General features: G+C 35.5%; 1 protein-coding gene across 5 annotated transcripts in view; it reads right to left on the minus strand.

Annotated features, from left to right (window-relative positions):
- Tao (Serine/threonine-protein kinase Tao) overlaps positions 1 to 15,792 on the minus strand; it is a 92,366-nt gene that overhangs the window by 55,666 nt on the left and 20,908 nt on the right. For 3 of the 5 annotated variants that reach the window (XR_014132639.1, XM_081768266.1, XM_081768264.1), the window contains 4 exons: positions 8,912 to 9,215; positions 5,955 to 6,150; positions 3,974 to 4,126; positions 1,371 to 1,546 (listed from right to left, as the gene is read on the minus strand). Coding sequence is in view for 4 of the 5 variants with exons in the window: in XM_081768266.1 (XP_081624392.1) it covers positions 1,371 to 1,546; positions 3,974 to 4,126; positions 5,955 to 6,150; positions 8,912 to 9,215 (829 nt within the window). In the remaining variant the exon portion in view is untranslated. The remainder of the gene's footprint in view (positions 1 to 1,370; positions 1,547 to 3,973; positions 4,127 to 5,954; positions 6,151 to 8,911; positions 9,216 to 15,792) is intronic. The other 2 variants (XM_081768267.1, XM_081768265.1) reach the window with 1 other exon arrangement.

The following is a 15,792-nucleotide window of genomic DNA, read 5'->3' on the forward strand; positions in this document are numbered from 1 at the left end:
GTAAGTCACTATATTCTACGTCTCCATTCGTTGCATATTCTTACATCTTTACAAATCAGTTATAACAATCTCATCACTATAGCAATTATAAAGAAAGAAAAAAAAACACACACTCGTTGTCCGAGTGATTAATAAAGAACAGCAATCTATTTCATATCATAAAAAAATATCAATATTAATTATTACATTTCCTTCTTTTTCATTTTTCCTAGCTCGTGCCGGATTTAAAAACATTTTTGCTCTGAAGATTAAAAAGATTAAAACTTCATCGTTACAATAAGGTAAATTTGTCTCTAATCTCCAGTTTTTTATGTAGGTAATTAATTTTTCTGTATGTGGCAGATACCAAGGTGAGGAAAATCTGCCGGCAATTACAGCCTTCTACATCAACGTTCGAATTATCCCAGGCCCGAACGTCATCTGTGTTGAAAATTTGATTGAGATCGATCGAAAGGTTCAAGAGTTATTAACTCACGAGCATGGTCACTTTTATTTTTATATATACTGATTTTTGTATATCTCCCCCTCCTTCCCCTCCCTTACGTTGCTCCGTCAAAGTGAAATGATAAAAAGACATCCCAGGCACGAATCTCATCTATGTTGACAATTTGATCGAGATTGGTCATTTGATTCAACAGTTATTAAGTTTTATTTTATTTATTTATTTATTTTACAATTCCCCCTCCTCTCCCTCCCCTAAGTTCTACCGCCAAAGTGAAAAGCTAAAAAAACACAATGGGCAGAACCGCATCTACGTCAAAAATTTGATCGAGATAGGTCTGGCGGTTCAAGAGATTAAGAGTCATAAACATAGTCACTTTCAATTATATATAGGTCTTTGAGGTGGACAAACAACGTGGACATTTATTTAGAACGGATTGACAGCAAAGTTTAAGATAACAAGCTAACGTTTTTATATCATAATTGTCTAACAAGATAAATATCAAATTTTCCTATCTTAAAAGATAATTTAAATTTTATGTTATTAAAATAAGCTTGAAACTAAGCGCATAAACAACTACTACTAGAATGGCGTAAGGAAAGGTCACGTGTTTCTATATATCTCTCGCTATTTCAATGTGTAACTTGAGGCCTATTGTACAGAACATGCCACACGAAAGTCTTACAGGTGTTGATTACAAGCCTAAAATAATACGAAGCAGAAACACTACAGTAATAGTAAAGAAATTTGTAAATACCAATGATATTACCCCTATTTATCATTTTGTGGTATACAATAAGCTTGATTATCGCCCAACATTCACCAGCATTATAAGACTAGCATATTTTGTGAAACCTGCCCTTATCATTTTGGATTTACATCTAGTTTAAACAGCACTGTCAAGATGGATTGTTTGATCAAAACATACCGAAAGCAGCTTTCCAGAGGTCGGTCTGTCGTTGGGATTCTTTTGCAGGCAAGATTCAACGAAATGTCGGAAAACATCAGTCCAATCCGGTGATTGCAAGGTCGGGCTATCATTTTGGGCGATGTGGTACAAGGCACTCATTGCGTTCATGTTGAAATATGGTGGTTTCCTCTCCGCTGAAACAAAAAACAATAGTACTCTCAATAATAAAATTACCATAATAAAACTTACTCGATATTTTCTTGAAGTTTTTGCCTGGCTCTTTGCTGTTTTGGCTTCAGTTCGCCAAAGCTTTCAGTACTACGTTTCAGTTGAAGCTTTCAGTACTAATTTTCCTTTGTCGAACCGAAAGCGAGGGAGAGTGGTTTCCCTTGAGAGAACTTTTCAGGGCTGGTATAATACATCAAATCACCAGAACGAATAATGTTTAAGGACAAGCACTTCACCTGGCTTTTTAAGAATTGTTTCTTATAAAATTATTCCTCCAGATTATTTGATTGAACACTTACCCTAAAAGTTCTCTTGATAAGGAGCTGTTCCCCCTCATTTATATTCAATTAAAGAAAATATTTATGAGTGTTTAAAGCTTTCGCGAATTGAAATAACACCAGAGAAGGAAGAAAAAAAATGTTTTCTCTATATGATAAATACCATTATATTACCATATTTTTAACAGCAAACTATACAATAAATTTAGCTCTACAATAAATCGAAACTATAAATACTTAATACTGTATCTTCACTTAACTGCCGTAGGTATGACATGATGAATTAAAAAAAAAATCATACCACTAGAAGGCAAGAGCTCGAATCCGGACCTTCCATTCGGCTAGAGGATGCTCTGACAATTTGCCAGCAATAAACATTATCCATTTAGGTTAGGAGGGATAGGGGGACAGATCATCTAAACAAACATAGAAAACGGGTTGTGTTCCTAATACAGTATCCACCCGGCAGAGCTCAAATCTCCACAAATTCAGTGACCTAATCAATTTTTGTTATTCCAATAAATCTGCACTACTTCACACAACGTATGAATAAACTACTATAACACAAATATAATAATCGACCAAATATTTGATCTTCATTCAACAAATCTGTTTACTAATATGTAGAAAAGATGCATCCGCATTGCCTGCGGACGTAATTTCAACAACTGGAAAGAATCTTGACAAAATGTAAATATATAAAGCAAGTTTAATTTCTATATTTTTATACTTCCAAACTAGACTGTGCAAGAGTATGGGCTGCTGCCCATATGTCCGCCTATTCACAAGGTGTCACGGCGAACAGCGTGCACCGTATCTATTGCAGGAACCAAAGTGGACCTCTAACATATCGAAAGCCTAAGCGTCTCCTCGCTGTTGTGCGGAAAGAGCTCCCTGGCGCGACGTAAAAACCTGGTAACACGAAGAGCAACGCAGTGCAATGCAATGTTTCCCCGCAACTGTAGGTCGCATGATAGACCAAGATTTACGACTCGTACAGAAGCACAAGGCTCAAGTTCAAAAGCTGCGTGCTTCGCATGTCCAGAAGAGGAAGACCAACAGCCGAAAACTCTACGAACGCCATTTGGCCGGTGACTGTTGGAAGTATGTAATGTTACTAGATGAAGCATGGGTGTATCTGTTGGGATGACAAAAAAAATGATCTAATGGGATACGTGTGCTGAAAGTTTTCCACGTGACTTCATGGTTGTTGGTTGTTACTGCTTTAACGACGAACTTCCATCGTGCACAGTGGACAAAAAGCTTAAAATCAATGCTGCTCATTACCAGAACATTTTGGAGCCACTCTACAGACATGTTATTCCTTCTCTCTATGGCAGCGATACATCTTGTGTTGTCATCCACCAGGACAAGGCATTCAGTCATACAGCAAAGTCCATGCAGGCATACATGGATCGCATGGCACGTGAAACGGGCATTCATGTATTACTCTTTATAGACATCTCTGTTAAATCCCCCAATGCTTCTCAGGTGGATTTTGATGGGTTTCCGTTGTGCAAACGGGCCGTGAAAAGCAGACGTTCCCATACAATTGAGGGTCTCTAGAAAGCTCGACAATAGGAATGGAATCGTTTGGACCACGGTGTTCTTCAACGCAGTCTCCCGCAATGGAAACTCCGCTGCAGGGCCATTGCTGCAAGACAGAGGTAACACGTGGAACACAATCGCTGGTGGCGTTACGGCTTTTCTTAAGCTGAGGTGAGCTTCAAACTTCGTTACCATGGACGTGAAACGACCTTCTCAACTAACTCTTGAGATTGACTAGAAACAACACATGACCAGATTACTACGTAGACTGGCCATTCGATTGAAAGGTTATTATTATTTTCATAAGCATGCAGGAAAACATATTTTGTATTCACTTGTACAGAAAGTCTCTTCAGGAACAAACAACTTCAGAATAAGTCCAATATTGCCTCCCCTATGACGAAATAAAACTACAGAAACCAATCCCTGGACCATGCGTTTAATACGAACTCGTTCATACTGAGAAAAATCTTCAATCATTATATAAAACAGTTCAAAATAACTTTTGACTGCGAATTTAGTTCGTGTATTAAGTCAAATTGATTTAGAAGAGAACACAATACTCACCCAATTCAATACACGTAATACCCAATGACCACACATCCACCTTTCCGTCATACTGGCCTTCATCCATTGCAAGGATAACCTCAGGAGCCATCCAATAAGGTGTGCCAACAAAACTATTGGCCGGACATTTTATACTTGCTGAGCCAAAATCAGCTAGAAAAAACGAGAAAAGAAACTCAATAACTGTGTGAGACTGAGAAAAATCACACTGAGACTGAGAAAAATCAAATAACTCTCAGTATATATTTAATCACAAATATTCTTACCAAATCATCTATTATGTTGTGATTTTTGTTTTATTATCTGTCTATAGTATCTTATTATCGTTGGATCATTCGTGTCAGAAACAAACTATAATATAATCTCAAACTATCTTAACTACGATATTTTTCTCCTTTAATTATAGTAAACTAAACAGATATAGACTAATCCATCATGAAGTTTTTGACAAACTTGCCTATCAAACGGAATCAGTTTCTGACCATAACTCATTCAACCTCCGTTAATTTCAATCAAAATTCATTAGTTCAAAACTAAAATAATTAATGTAATCTTGGAACTAAACATACGTGGGTATACAGCTAGTACAAATAAGAAAGGAGCATAATTATAGTGTATCGCTATTATTTACATCAGTACCAGCTTCTTGTATAGCTCAAATGAAAAATGAACCCATTGAAATTATTTCTCTAGCTATGTAAGAAAACGCTAAACTATATGTGGCAAAAATTATGAAACAGAATCTGTGACCTCCCAGAAAGATAAGGTATTTGAAAAACAGCTATCTTCTGGGGAATCTGCTGCCTCATAACTCACGTTTCTTCATGGACGGGATTAAGAGTTTTATGAATTACTGACAGAGACGTGAAGTTCTAAACGAAGACTATTTCTGAATGAAGCACTTTCCCTGAACAGCACGAACAGAAATAGCAATTTACGTAATTCTCAACAATCGTGTATGTTAACGAACATTAAAAACCTAAATAATTTCCTTGAATGAAGTTCATTCCTTCACTAGAGCTATAAATTTAATTAAAATCCTCTCCCCCAGGTTACTTGTTAAATAATTTTTCATGTACCACCAATCAAGAGCTAAGCTGTTCGTCTTGAAATACGAAAAGTGAAATCTTTCAGTTTCACGTCCCACGGATATGCCGGCTAGGTTAAAGGAGATAGTGGTGATGATAAATGAATGCAATGGTGGAATGAATAAAGTGAGAGGAATCGGGAGAACCTTCAGAAAACCCACACACACCGTCTGTCCACCAGGCGCGATCCGCGTCCACCAAGTCCACTTGGCGCGATCTGGGGTCGAACTAGACCCCACGCACAACAGGGAAACACTCTACCACTGAGCCACCGTGGCCCCTATCTTTAAGTACGAGTTATTCGCTTTAATTTACATATGAACTTATTCTTTCCCCTATCTCCTTCCAGTAACTAGTTCCTTTCCTCTATTTTTAACTATCTCCACACTCAAGCAATATTCTTCTCTCCCTTATTTTTGTTAACACATATTTGGTTCTAATTTTCTCCATTCTCCCCCCCCCCCCCCACACACACACACATTTGGCTCTAATATGATGTCCACGTTTCTGCCCTGCACTAGAACAATATTCCGTTGTGAAGCATTTGATAAGTCCTTTCTATGACGAAAATACACGCATCTCTTTCTAAAAGCTTCTCTCAACAGAACAATTCAAGCTACTACTACCAAAAATAGGAAATTTAGTTATCAAGTTAAGGTTTTCTACTCATATTCAGGAGTCATTCATTCTGAAATTTCTTTTCCAATTAGCTTTGTAAAGTGGAATATGGTTTACGATTATTAATCACTTACTAACAGACAAAAGTTTTATAGTATGGCCTATATTAGGTCACCGTTTCCGAGAAGTAAATGTTTCATTTCACTGTAATTTCCATATTTGCAGAATTTACAGATCAAAAATACTTCTAGCACACACAGGTTTTTAAAATTTACCTAATTTTACAGTTCCATTTTCTGTTAAAAGTATGTTCCCAGCCTTCACATCACGGTGAATTCGTCCTAAAGAATGTAAATAATGTAGACCACGCAGAACTCCTTCACATATCGCTGCTATTTCTTCTTCTTTTAATGGTCGTTTATGAACTTCTATAATGTCAGATGCTGACCCAAGACAATATTCCATAACAAGCTGCAATCATCAAAACAAAACGTTACAATTCTTATTTTCACATACAGAGGTTATTAACTAGTAATTGATACAATGTGATGCATATCTACTAACAGCATTTAAAAATTCTCATACCTTAAAACACCCAAAAGACACCCCTTATGTAGGATTTTGAGGCACTCTTCACCTCTTGTTCAATGTTCATGATATGTATATCTACTTGCCCATTCTGTAGATAAAGCTGGCAACTTAATATAACATATCCTTTAAGTAGCAGTAAGACTTTCTTTAGGTGTGCAGATGAAAAGAGACGAGTGTCTCGAAACCGTACACAGCTTTTGTATCTGTTGGATGTTTTAAGGTTACTGTTAGAAGCTAAAAACATTTAAAGCACAACCTAGTTTTATATCAGTTTTATCCAGAGTGGCGCACATAACTTCAGGCCACGAAAATTACAGGCAGTAGACAAAAGAAAACAAAGGAAAAAATAAAGGTTATTTCTAACTATTATTTAAATTATTTTCTATGCATTAAGTATCAGCAGGCACTGAACTTTGGTTATTCATCATTGTCCTGCTTCTGCGTCTATAGTGACATTTTGCGCATATAAAATACAATTGTATATACAGTCCATCAAAGCTTTCTCAAACTGTAACACGCACCGTTTTTTGATTACTTCTATAAATTTATAAAAGATGGCTAGTCAATTACAGTTTGAGAAATATCCACCATTACCACATCACTTCTACAAATTCCCAGTAGCTGACTGAGAATCAGTAGAGATTTAAGGAATAAACCACCACTACACTGGAAAAAAAGCTTACCTTTGTAAGCTTAAGTTTTTAGCCTTGAAATCTGACATCAGTTTCGTAACAACCCTTCAAATATCTTTTAAAATCGAAAACGAACATGAATACTCCAGCTGGGAGTAGATTACTTATGAACAAAATCATGTCGATGGATAACAACAGGCTAGTGTTCGTGTATGTGTGCGATCTTTAAGAAACTTGTTGCACAGAGTATATTAGTGAAATCAGTAAATCATATATACTCAACAACACACTAGATTGGTTTCAGCATTCTGTGTTGGGTTTGCTCGATATCACTTATCTAATATGTGTCTTTTAATTTATTTATAATCTTGAATTTTCAAAACGCACATTTAAAAAACGTTTCAGTCTTACTCACTTATAATCAAATTTAGCTAACTTACGTCAATATGTATTCTTCAAATTACGTTCTGCTAATCAAACTTATTTAGATAATGGTCTAAGTTCTTATAATTATTGTCTACTGTCTAAGTTAAATTCTCAAAAAGTTGTTCATGTTAGGAACAACTCGACAATGTTGCTGAAAACCTGCAAAACTAACTAGTTGACTCAGAACCTTCAGCAAAATATTTCGCCTTCTTCGTTTCAGATTTGCTGATTAGTGTCAAAACTATTAGAAAAATATAGTCTTTTTGTATAAATGATTACAGCACAAGCAATCTCTTTTACCCCTGACAACTAAGCATACTACCACATTATCAAAGTTTCGATAGGAAGAACGTTAAACTAAATTTCTTACTTTTTTTTTTTTTTCTTTCTGTCTGCCAACACAGCCGTAACGGTAACCTGAAACTCTGTGTTGTTGCACTTCATGAAATGCTACGTAACGAATGTGTGTTATGGCTTTGGAATGCTCAATAAAATTTTATATAAAATAAAAGATAAAGGAATGGCAAATCATTATCATTTACCACCACTCATGCAAACCAGTTAAGTTAGCAACAATGAAGATGCCTGGTAGTCCATAAAGTTATGTCTGATCATATGATCAAGTGGGTGCAACGACTCTTAACGCTATTAATTCTAGCTTATATGACTGGAGTTTACTATCTCTTAAAGCCCTTTAAAGAATATAAAAAATTCAGAAAGTGAGCTGAGAGTATATACAAGTAACTACTACAATGTAAGTATAATTGTTTTCAAGACCTTTCGTATGGAGTATAAATTTGGATGCCCAACAATTATGACATCAAAAACAGACCACCCAAATTTCTGGTCTGTAAAAAAAGATGTGTGAATAAACACTTATTAGTTTAACCCATTTACGATCTTGAGTTTTTTGGGTAAATTTTAGACTTTCAGTCAAACAGCTATTTCATTATTACTATTTATTCTAGGATCGTGGTTCATACTGAATTCTTTTCAGAACAGCACGGCCCTTCAAACGGTGCCATTTAATGTTCGTGCCAGAAAAGGAAATTTTAGGAAAATTGACATTTTTTCTTTTAAAAAATCCAAAGTTTCGATTCCTCTGGACCGGTCCCTCTAGAGGGGAAGAAGCTAGAAACACGTACAGTGTCGGGTGGTCACGTGTAACAATGACATTTGTGTTGTTACACACTAAAAAACCTTTTAGCTAGCTCTTGTTACAGGCTTTCTTTCCTTTTTACAAGGCCAAATTGATGTCACAACCCCTATCCATCGCACGCGTAAGCTCTAAAGCCTAATGAAACATAGTTTGCAATGCTCCTGTGACTTAAAAAAAAGTGTAATAGAAGAGTTATAACGCAAATTATCATGGTATACCCATATGGTACAAAAATATACCATAGATTGTAAAAGGGTTAATAGCATTTTGTAAATACTACCTGGATCACTCCCTACACTTTTTTTCTTCACTACCTTGAAGTTCTGAATTAATAGTCAAAACCATAAGGGTGAACTTGATGGTGGCTAAATACAGAACTCATAACCGAGCGCGCTATTAATGAAATTCAAGGACGTTCACTTACCCATGCTGTATTATCCCTGAGATAGCATCCCTTATACTCTATGGTATTAGGATGATTCAATTGGCGTAAAAACCGTATCTCTTTCAAGATATCCTGCCATTTCTCCACACTCTGTTTCCCCATGTACGACATCTTCTTGATGGCCACGATCTCCTTACTGACCACATTCCGGGCATAGTAGACCGCCCCGAAGCTTCCATGGCCGATCTCCCGGAGGTCTTCGAATATCTTGTCTGGGTCATCTTTGTCGAAAAGTTCAGCTATCTCTGGATCCTTTAGACTTCCAGGCCTGCCAATGACCAACCTTTTCACAATTACAGTTCGGACAATTAGTTTACATAAACAATACAATTATACAATACACAATAAATACATGTTATTTTCATTACTTTCAATTTATTCAAAATAAATAAATATAAACCACAGCTTTGCTTAATATTATGTCTTGCTTCGTATGATAAATCCATAAACAAAATTCTATTCATATGTCACTATTACCTCATATTCTCATTTCTTAAAAAGAAACAATATGTCAAGATTTCACCTTCTTTTGCATTTTCTATACCACAGTAAAGAAAAAAAAAATACTGTAATGTTTACAGTTTAAGAATTATAAATACTCTTGAATATATTTAGAACTTCGGTTCTATCTGTGTGTTTTCAAAAACTTATTACAAGCACAGCGAGTAGAATAATCCCTAGAATTTGCCAGAAAATTACCCTCAGCAGATGCAGTTGAACTTTGATGGCTCACTGCAACACAACAATACTATCACGATCAAGCAAACACAGCGTATCATTAATATGTTTCCCAATACCATGACGTCTAAACATGATGTGAGACAGTTTCCTTGACCTTGAAAAGCTTTAAACCACGTGTCTTGTAAACAAGTGCATGAAAAGAATTCAATACTTCTCAAAGTAGAGGTAAAAACGATTTTTCTTTTCAGAGTATACGTACCTTAAATGATTCTACTAATATCGAAAAAGAATCAGTTTCTTAACACTTAAATATTTTCATTATTCAAACCGTCAACGCCAACGAGAGTAAAAGATGTACAAAAAATGTTTTTAAAAAAAAGTTTAAGGAATGAAATAATGAAGAACATATTTTACTTATTGTGTACACAATAGGGGTGTTTCTAGCAACAACTAGACGTAAAATCTTGAGAATTTACATGTGAATAATAATATTAAAAAAAAAATCAGATGCACATTGTTGGCTGATATACCGAAATTTCCTTGAGATAGGATTAAGTATAGTTTCAGAAAAACATGAGCACAAGAATAAAGACTTACGGCAAGATGAAATTTGTTTTCCTTATTTCCCTTGCTACATTATAGTTCCTTTTACCCCTCCTTATTTAGATTTTGTATGTACCTCTTTTACTTCCAACGACGCTCACAGCTTGGTTAGTGAAAATATTGTGTTGAAGGAAGAGGATACGCTTTCCATATTAGTAAGACAATATTAGTAAGCGTATTATTTACTATAACTGACCGAGTCACAGCATCTAACGTATAATAACTAATTTTGTGTTTATAGGGACCAACTATTTGCGAAGTAATACAAAAATAATTGGGTACTGTTTCTAGCTTTGAGACGTCTGTTACCTGCTTCTCTTCTGACTGACTACTAATGATATACTTTTTTCAGCAATCGATAATATGTCAAAACCAATTACTCACTTCTTCGCAATATTATTTGATAAAATATCCACTATTTGTTACTGATATTCAAAAAAATGGGGAACTAATACGGATAGTAGAAGGTAGAAAACATTCCTAATGAGAGAATATGATACATGACCGTACCGAAGCATATACTGCTCCTATGGTTTATGTGATTATGATTACGTTAGCACTGCGGTCAAGAGGAACAGGATTTATTATTTACAGTACGGTTAGGAAAAGCTGGCGTCTAACAGTTGCACAAAACACGTGATGCGTTCGAGGCGCTATTGTCAAACACTGCAACAACAGACAAAGCAGTTTGGCAAACTTAGAACGTTTAATAAGTCATAATTTTATAATCTTAATAATACAAAGGATGATTTTTAGCACATCATCCCCGAAAAATAAAAGTACATGGAGTACTTAACATAAGATTAAACATTCAACTGCCAGCAACAACATAGTGACCATGACTGCCTAGAAACAGCGTGGAAGAGTACTCCAGCGATAGCTGATTGTTTACGGCACATGCAGCTATCAGACGCCAGCCTTCTTTAACAGCAGAATAAAAGACACCCTGACAAAACAAAGGTTTTATCAGGGTTTGAATGTGCATCACCCACGCCGTAAGCGAATGAGCATTTAGTTCGCTCTGCTTACACATTCCTTTCATACAGTTGACTATGATTACTTATCGAGATTACCTGTAGTGTCACATTTTGTCGGCTATTTTAATCAAGCAATCTTTGCTTTTATACCAATCAACATCTGAATTTTCATTTTATATCTTAGTTGCCAGAAATTCTGAATAACTGACAGTACTGTGAACATTAATGAAACAAAGGAAAGATTAAATACTTCTTAATTACTCAAAATACGCTATTACTGAATAAAACAGCTTTAGTAGATATGTGCCCACCATTACCAGTAAGGTGGTTGACCGGCATAGAATACATAAGAGGCTTGATTTTATGCCCAACTTCACTCACATTAATTACTTCACGAAATAAATTCAAAGATATTAATATTTACCAATGACTTTCTATTAAATACATCTCAATTTGGAAAAATGTCAATCTTTCGACGAGGCCTCTTGTTTTCCTCAATGGCTCTGAAGCTTCTGCTACAAACTTCCTTCACATCTGACGGCAGCTATCTTTTTGTACTATCCCCGGTACTGAACAAATGAAGTATGTAGTTTCACATTTTAGAACTACACGTTTAATTATCCCTTTCCAATTCCTTATAATTACTTTTCCTTACAAGCACGTAAATAAAATTAAATCTGTACTTCCTTACACTCTTCTGATCTTTGAGCGTCACAATCAGTGAATGGTTGAATAAAGTCATTCAAGAATGTCTCCGGTACTACACAAACAGATGAAGCATGTAGTTCTCAGTTAGAATTGATTGTCCTCCTTCATTCCTTAAAAATTAGCTAGTAAAAATTATATATACACATACTTCTTTATAGTAGTTTTCTGAAAATTGAGCGTAATCATTTAACGACTGAAAACATGTAAATTAACAATGTCAACATAACAATTGTAATAATTTATGAAGAAATTAAGGTAATTCTACGGAATTAGAAAGGGATAATATTTTACAACACGCAATTCTATGTGAAATTATATTATCTATGTAATACCAGTGACAGTGAAAAATGGTATGCTGTCAGAAGATGCAAAATAAGTTTACAGTACGAACTTCAAACGTCAGTAAGGAAAACAAGACTCCTTATCGAAACAATTCACATTTTCAAATTAAGGCGTATTCAATTGCAAGTCATTGTTACATATTCAATTACATTAATTTAAGTGTGGATCACCTGAAAAGACATCTGCTTAGTTTTGAAAGGTCTCTACTCTCATTTACCGTAATATATTTACCACATAAACTGATTGAAAAAAAAAAAAAAACTCCAAACAAACGAACAACAAAACTTTTTCTACTGCAATCCTGCTATGGATAGGGGAATAGAATCAGTGTTCGAAGTGGAAAAAGAACAGAGGCGGTATGTTTCATTATGATTTTGACTCAACATACCGGCTATTTAAATATTGTCTTGATCACTTAAAAACCAGAGACGGTATGATCTTATTACAGGAAAACCAGAGACGGTATTGGCATACCACCACATACCGCCTCACTTCGACCACTGAACAGAATATATAAAAGTAACCCTGATCTATTTATTTGAAAGTGACTACCCTAAGATTAAGATGCAGCAAAATCAATTAACCATTATTTACAGTAGCTGACAAAACATTTCCTAGGAATATTTCCAAAACAGATTTTGACATTAATCAATTTAAATATACTGACGCAATGAAACATGGTTAAGAACGAATCTTAAGGAAATTAAATAATAAATATTCCGCCGCCACTTAAATTTGTAAGACAGTTGGTAGAGATAACCAACTGATTTGGATTAAAGCCTCGATTCCAATAATATCCTATCAACATGTAATTTGTATTTTTATTTCGAAGGTATTAATAATAAATTTTCACTTGTTCATTACACACACATGCAATGCACTGTGAAAGGTAAAAGTGTTAATACTAGGAGCAAAAGTTTTCATTATTTCTACGAAATGGTCTCAGCGTGATGAAGGATGTTAACAAGGTCTCTTATATCCACAAGTAAAAGCAACAATTTATCATATTTAATAAGAGCCACGGCTACTCAACAGCTAAGTGCGCCTTTTATGTGAGGGGTTCTTACTTTGATCTCATTTCGTACCTTTTATGCTAGGAAGCACAATCGAGATACGTAGGACTGGCATCTTATACAAATTTCACCGATGGCGGAATATTGGTTGCTCAATTTCTTTAACATCCATTCTCTCCCATCAGTAACGTCTTGTAATATCACATGCAAGTTAAATGTTATCTCCTTGCCCTTCTAGAGTTTGCAATACCAGTGTTAGGAACAGTTAGTTTCCAAATTTTAGTTATGAATTCTTAACAAGTCTTGCAGTTGGTAATAGTTTCAATTGCTCGCTGGATAGTCTCACTCCAGTAATTCCAGCTACTCGAATTACTTATAGGACGTAGTGAAGATCTATTAAAACCGACCCGACCCTAATGTACCTCGTAGTAGCCAAATACTTAATAGCTTTTAAATATTTTGAAAATCTACTCGCAGCTAATATGTACAAGCTGTTAAGTATCTGGCTACTACAAGGAACACTAAGATGAGTCAACTCAATATTTCTATTCTACTCACGAGAAAATGAGAATTTATCATTAATAATAATAATAATAATAATAATAAAAACTTATAAGCAAGATATACCACCTTAAACTAACGTTTCTCGTTAAAATCCTTTTGGGATATTTTTAGTTTTCTTATTAGTAACTACAGAACATGAATTTAAAAAATCCAACTTAAACATTTCCGCATCATTTTTCTTACATCTACAGAGCTCTTGAAATAATTAAAGCAGCTACTTTGTTTGTGGGTGATATTTTAATAACTCGCTATTTTTCACCCTAGGCCATAAGCATGCCAGAAATTGTACAAAGAATCAGAGTCCATATTACTCCCTATACTAAAATTCACTGTAATACGAGAAATACTGATTTCCATGCTCCGCTAACAATTAACATCAAATATATTAATTAAAATTCACATTCTGCCCCTCCAACATCTGAACATTAAAGCCCACTTATGACATGCATAATTATAAAAGAATATTTGAAAGACTTAGTTACATGCATATCATTTAAGAACAATCTTCTACTTAACACATGCTTTCTGTTCTACCTGAGGCTTTTTAAAAGGTGTGTTTATCCAAATCACGAAATGAAAAGTAGCTTTGCTATTGAAATATCCATGTCCTCAATGTTTTGAAAACTTCATTTTGGATGTGAAGCTTAAAAGCGTGAACAACCGCTCACTTGTCTGAAAGGCTCAGTAGAGTGACCAAATTTCATGGTGAAGCTCGAAGCATCTTGTAAAATAACAGTTCCCAACGATAATCAGGGCACTAAAATGTCGATATAAGATCATAATGAAATAGCTTAAATAATGACATCTTCCAAACAATGTACATTATATACGAGAAGCACAAGAGCATGAAGAGAATCCCAAAGAAGAATCATTGATAGGGAACAGATGCTCATACTTAAGCCATTGTCGAAGCGAAGTGTATGTTCTTTGATGCTAATAGCCCAAAGCATCAATGCCAATATTGGTTGCTCAATTTCTTCTTAAGGCTTATGTTTTGCGGAGTGTAACTCTGTTTCTTGCTTACTGCAACAAATGATATCCCATAACATTCAACTATGAGCTATTCAGCTGTGGTGTATATCTCAATATCGTTTCCTAGTTGCCTGAAATCTTATACTTCAAGGACTATGGGCTGCAAAAGATCGTCTCCCGAGTTGCAAACTCCTGATATAGGAATGAATCGTGTTTTGCGCAAAACATACATTTTAGCTTCGTTCTCCATACTTTTATCTCTAGCATTAGTTAAGCATATTTTTATTATTTGTTATCTTGGAACTTAGCGTGAAACATCAACATTTTCTCAGTGGCTCCGCGTAACGTTGTCGCTAACCATCTCGCCTTCGGTGCGAGCGGTCCCGGGATCGATTCCCGGTAGGGGCACTCGGTCAAAAAAGTGTAGAATGCTTTTTTAGACCAGCCATCCTGAATGAGGTTTTCCTCATTCATACCAGGTGGGATGGTACCTAACTTATAGGTCCCAGGCCGCTTCCTTCCTTCCCCAATCCTTTCTTCTTTCTTTCTCCCGGATTGTGTGCTCGCCGAGGGACGTCATCCCTCATTACGTGACAAGCTAAATGGCCATGCCGAGGCGATGCCGAAAGCCCAGAAATCTAAAATCCTAAAATCCATCAACATTTTCTCATATGGATATTAACTTCTGTGGAAGTTCTGGCTCCTTAACACTAGAAAGTCAAGAGTGCTTTGTACTGGAGGATAAATTAATTGACGTGCTTGTCTGTGTAATCAGGATACAACTTCTCAATTTTTGTATAACTGGATTCCTAATTCTAATTCGTAAACTCTTCATTCCAGCTAAATAATTTATGGAAGTTAAACGTATCCATTATAACCACGAATTGGTTACCTTACCAATGCTTTCTTGGCTTAGTGGACCAACCTGTTTACGTTACATAAATGAGCTAAAGCATGCCTGCCGTCAGGTGACAAGACATAGGAATAATCCATCCTTCCA

Source organism: Thermobia domestica, chromosome 8 (genome assembly GCF_964235325.1).
Source record: "Thermobia domestica chromosome 8, izTheDome1.hap1.1, whole genome shotgun sequence".
Taxonomy (NCBI): domain Eukaryota; kingdom Metazoa; phylum Arthropoda; class Insecta; order Zygentoma; family Lepismatidae; genus Thermobia; species Thermobia domestica.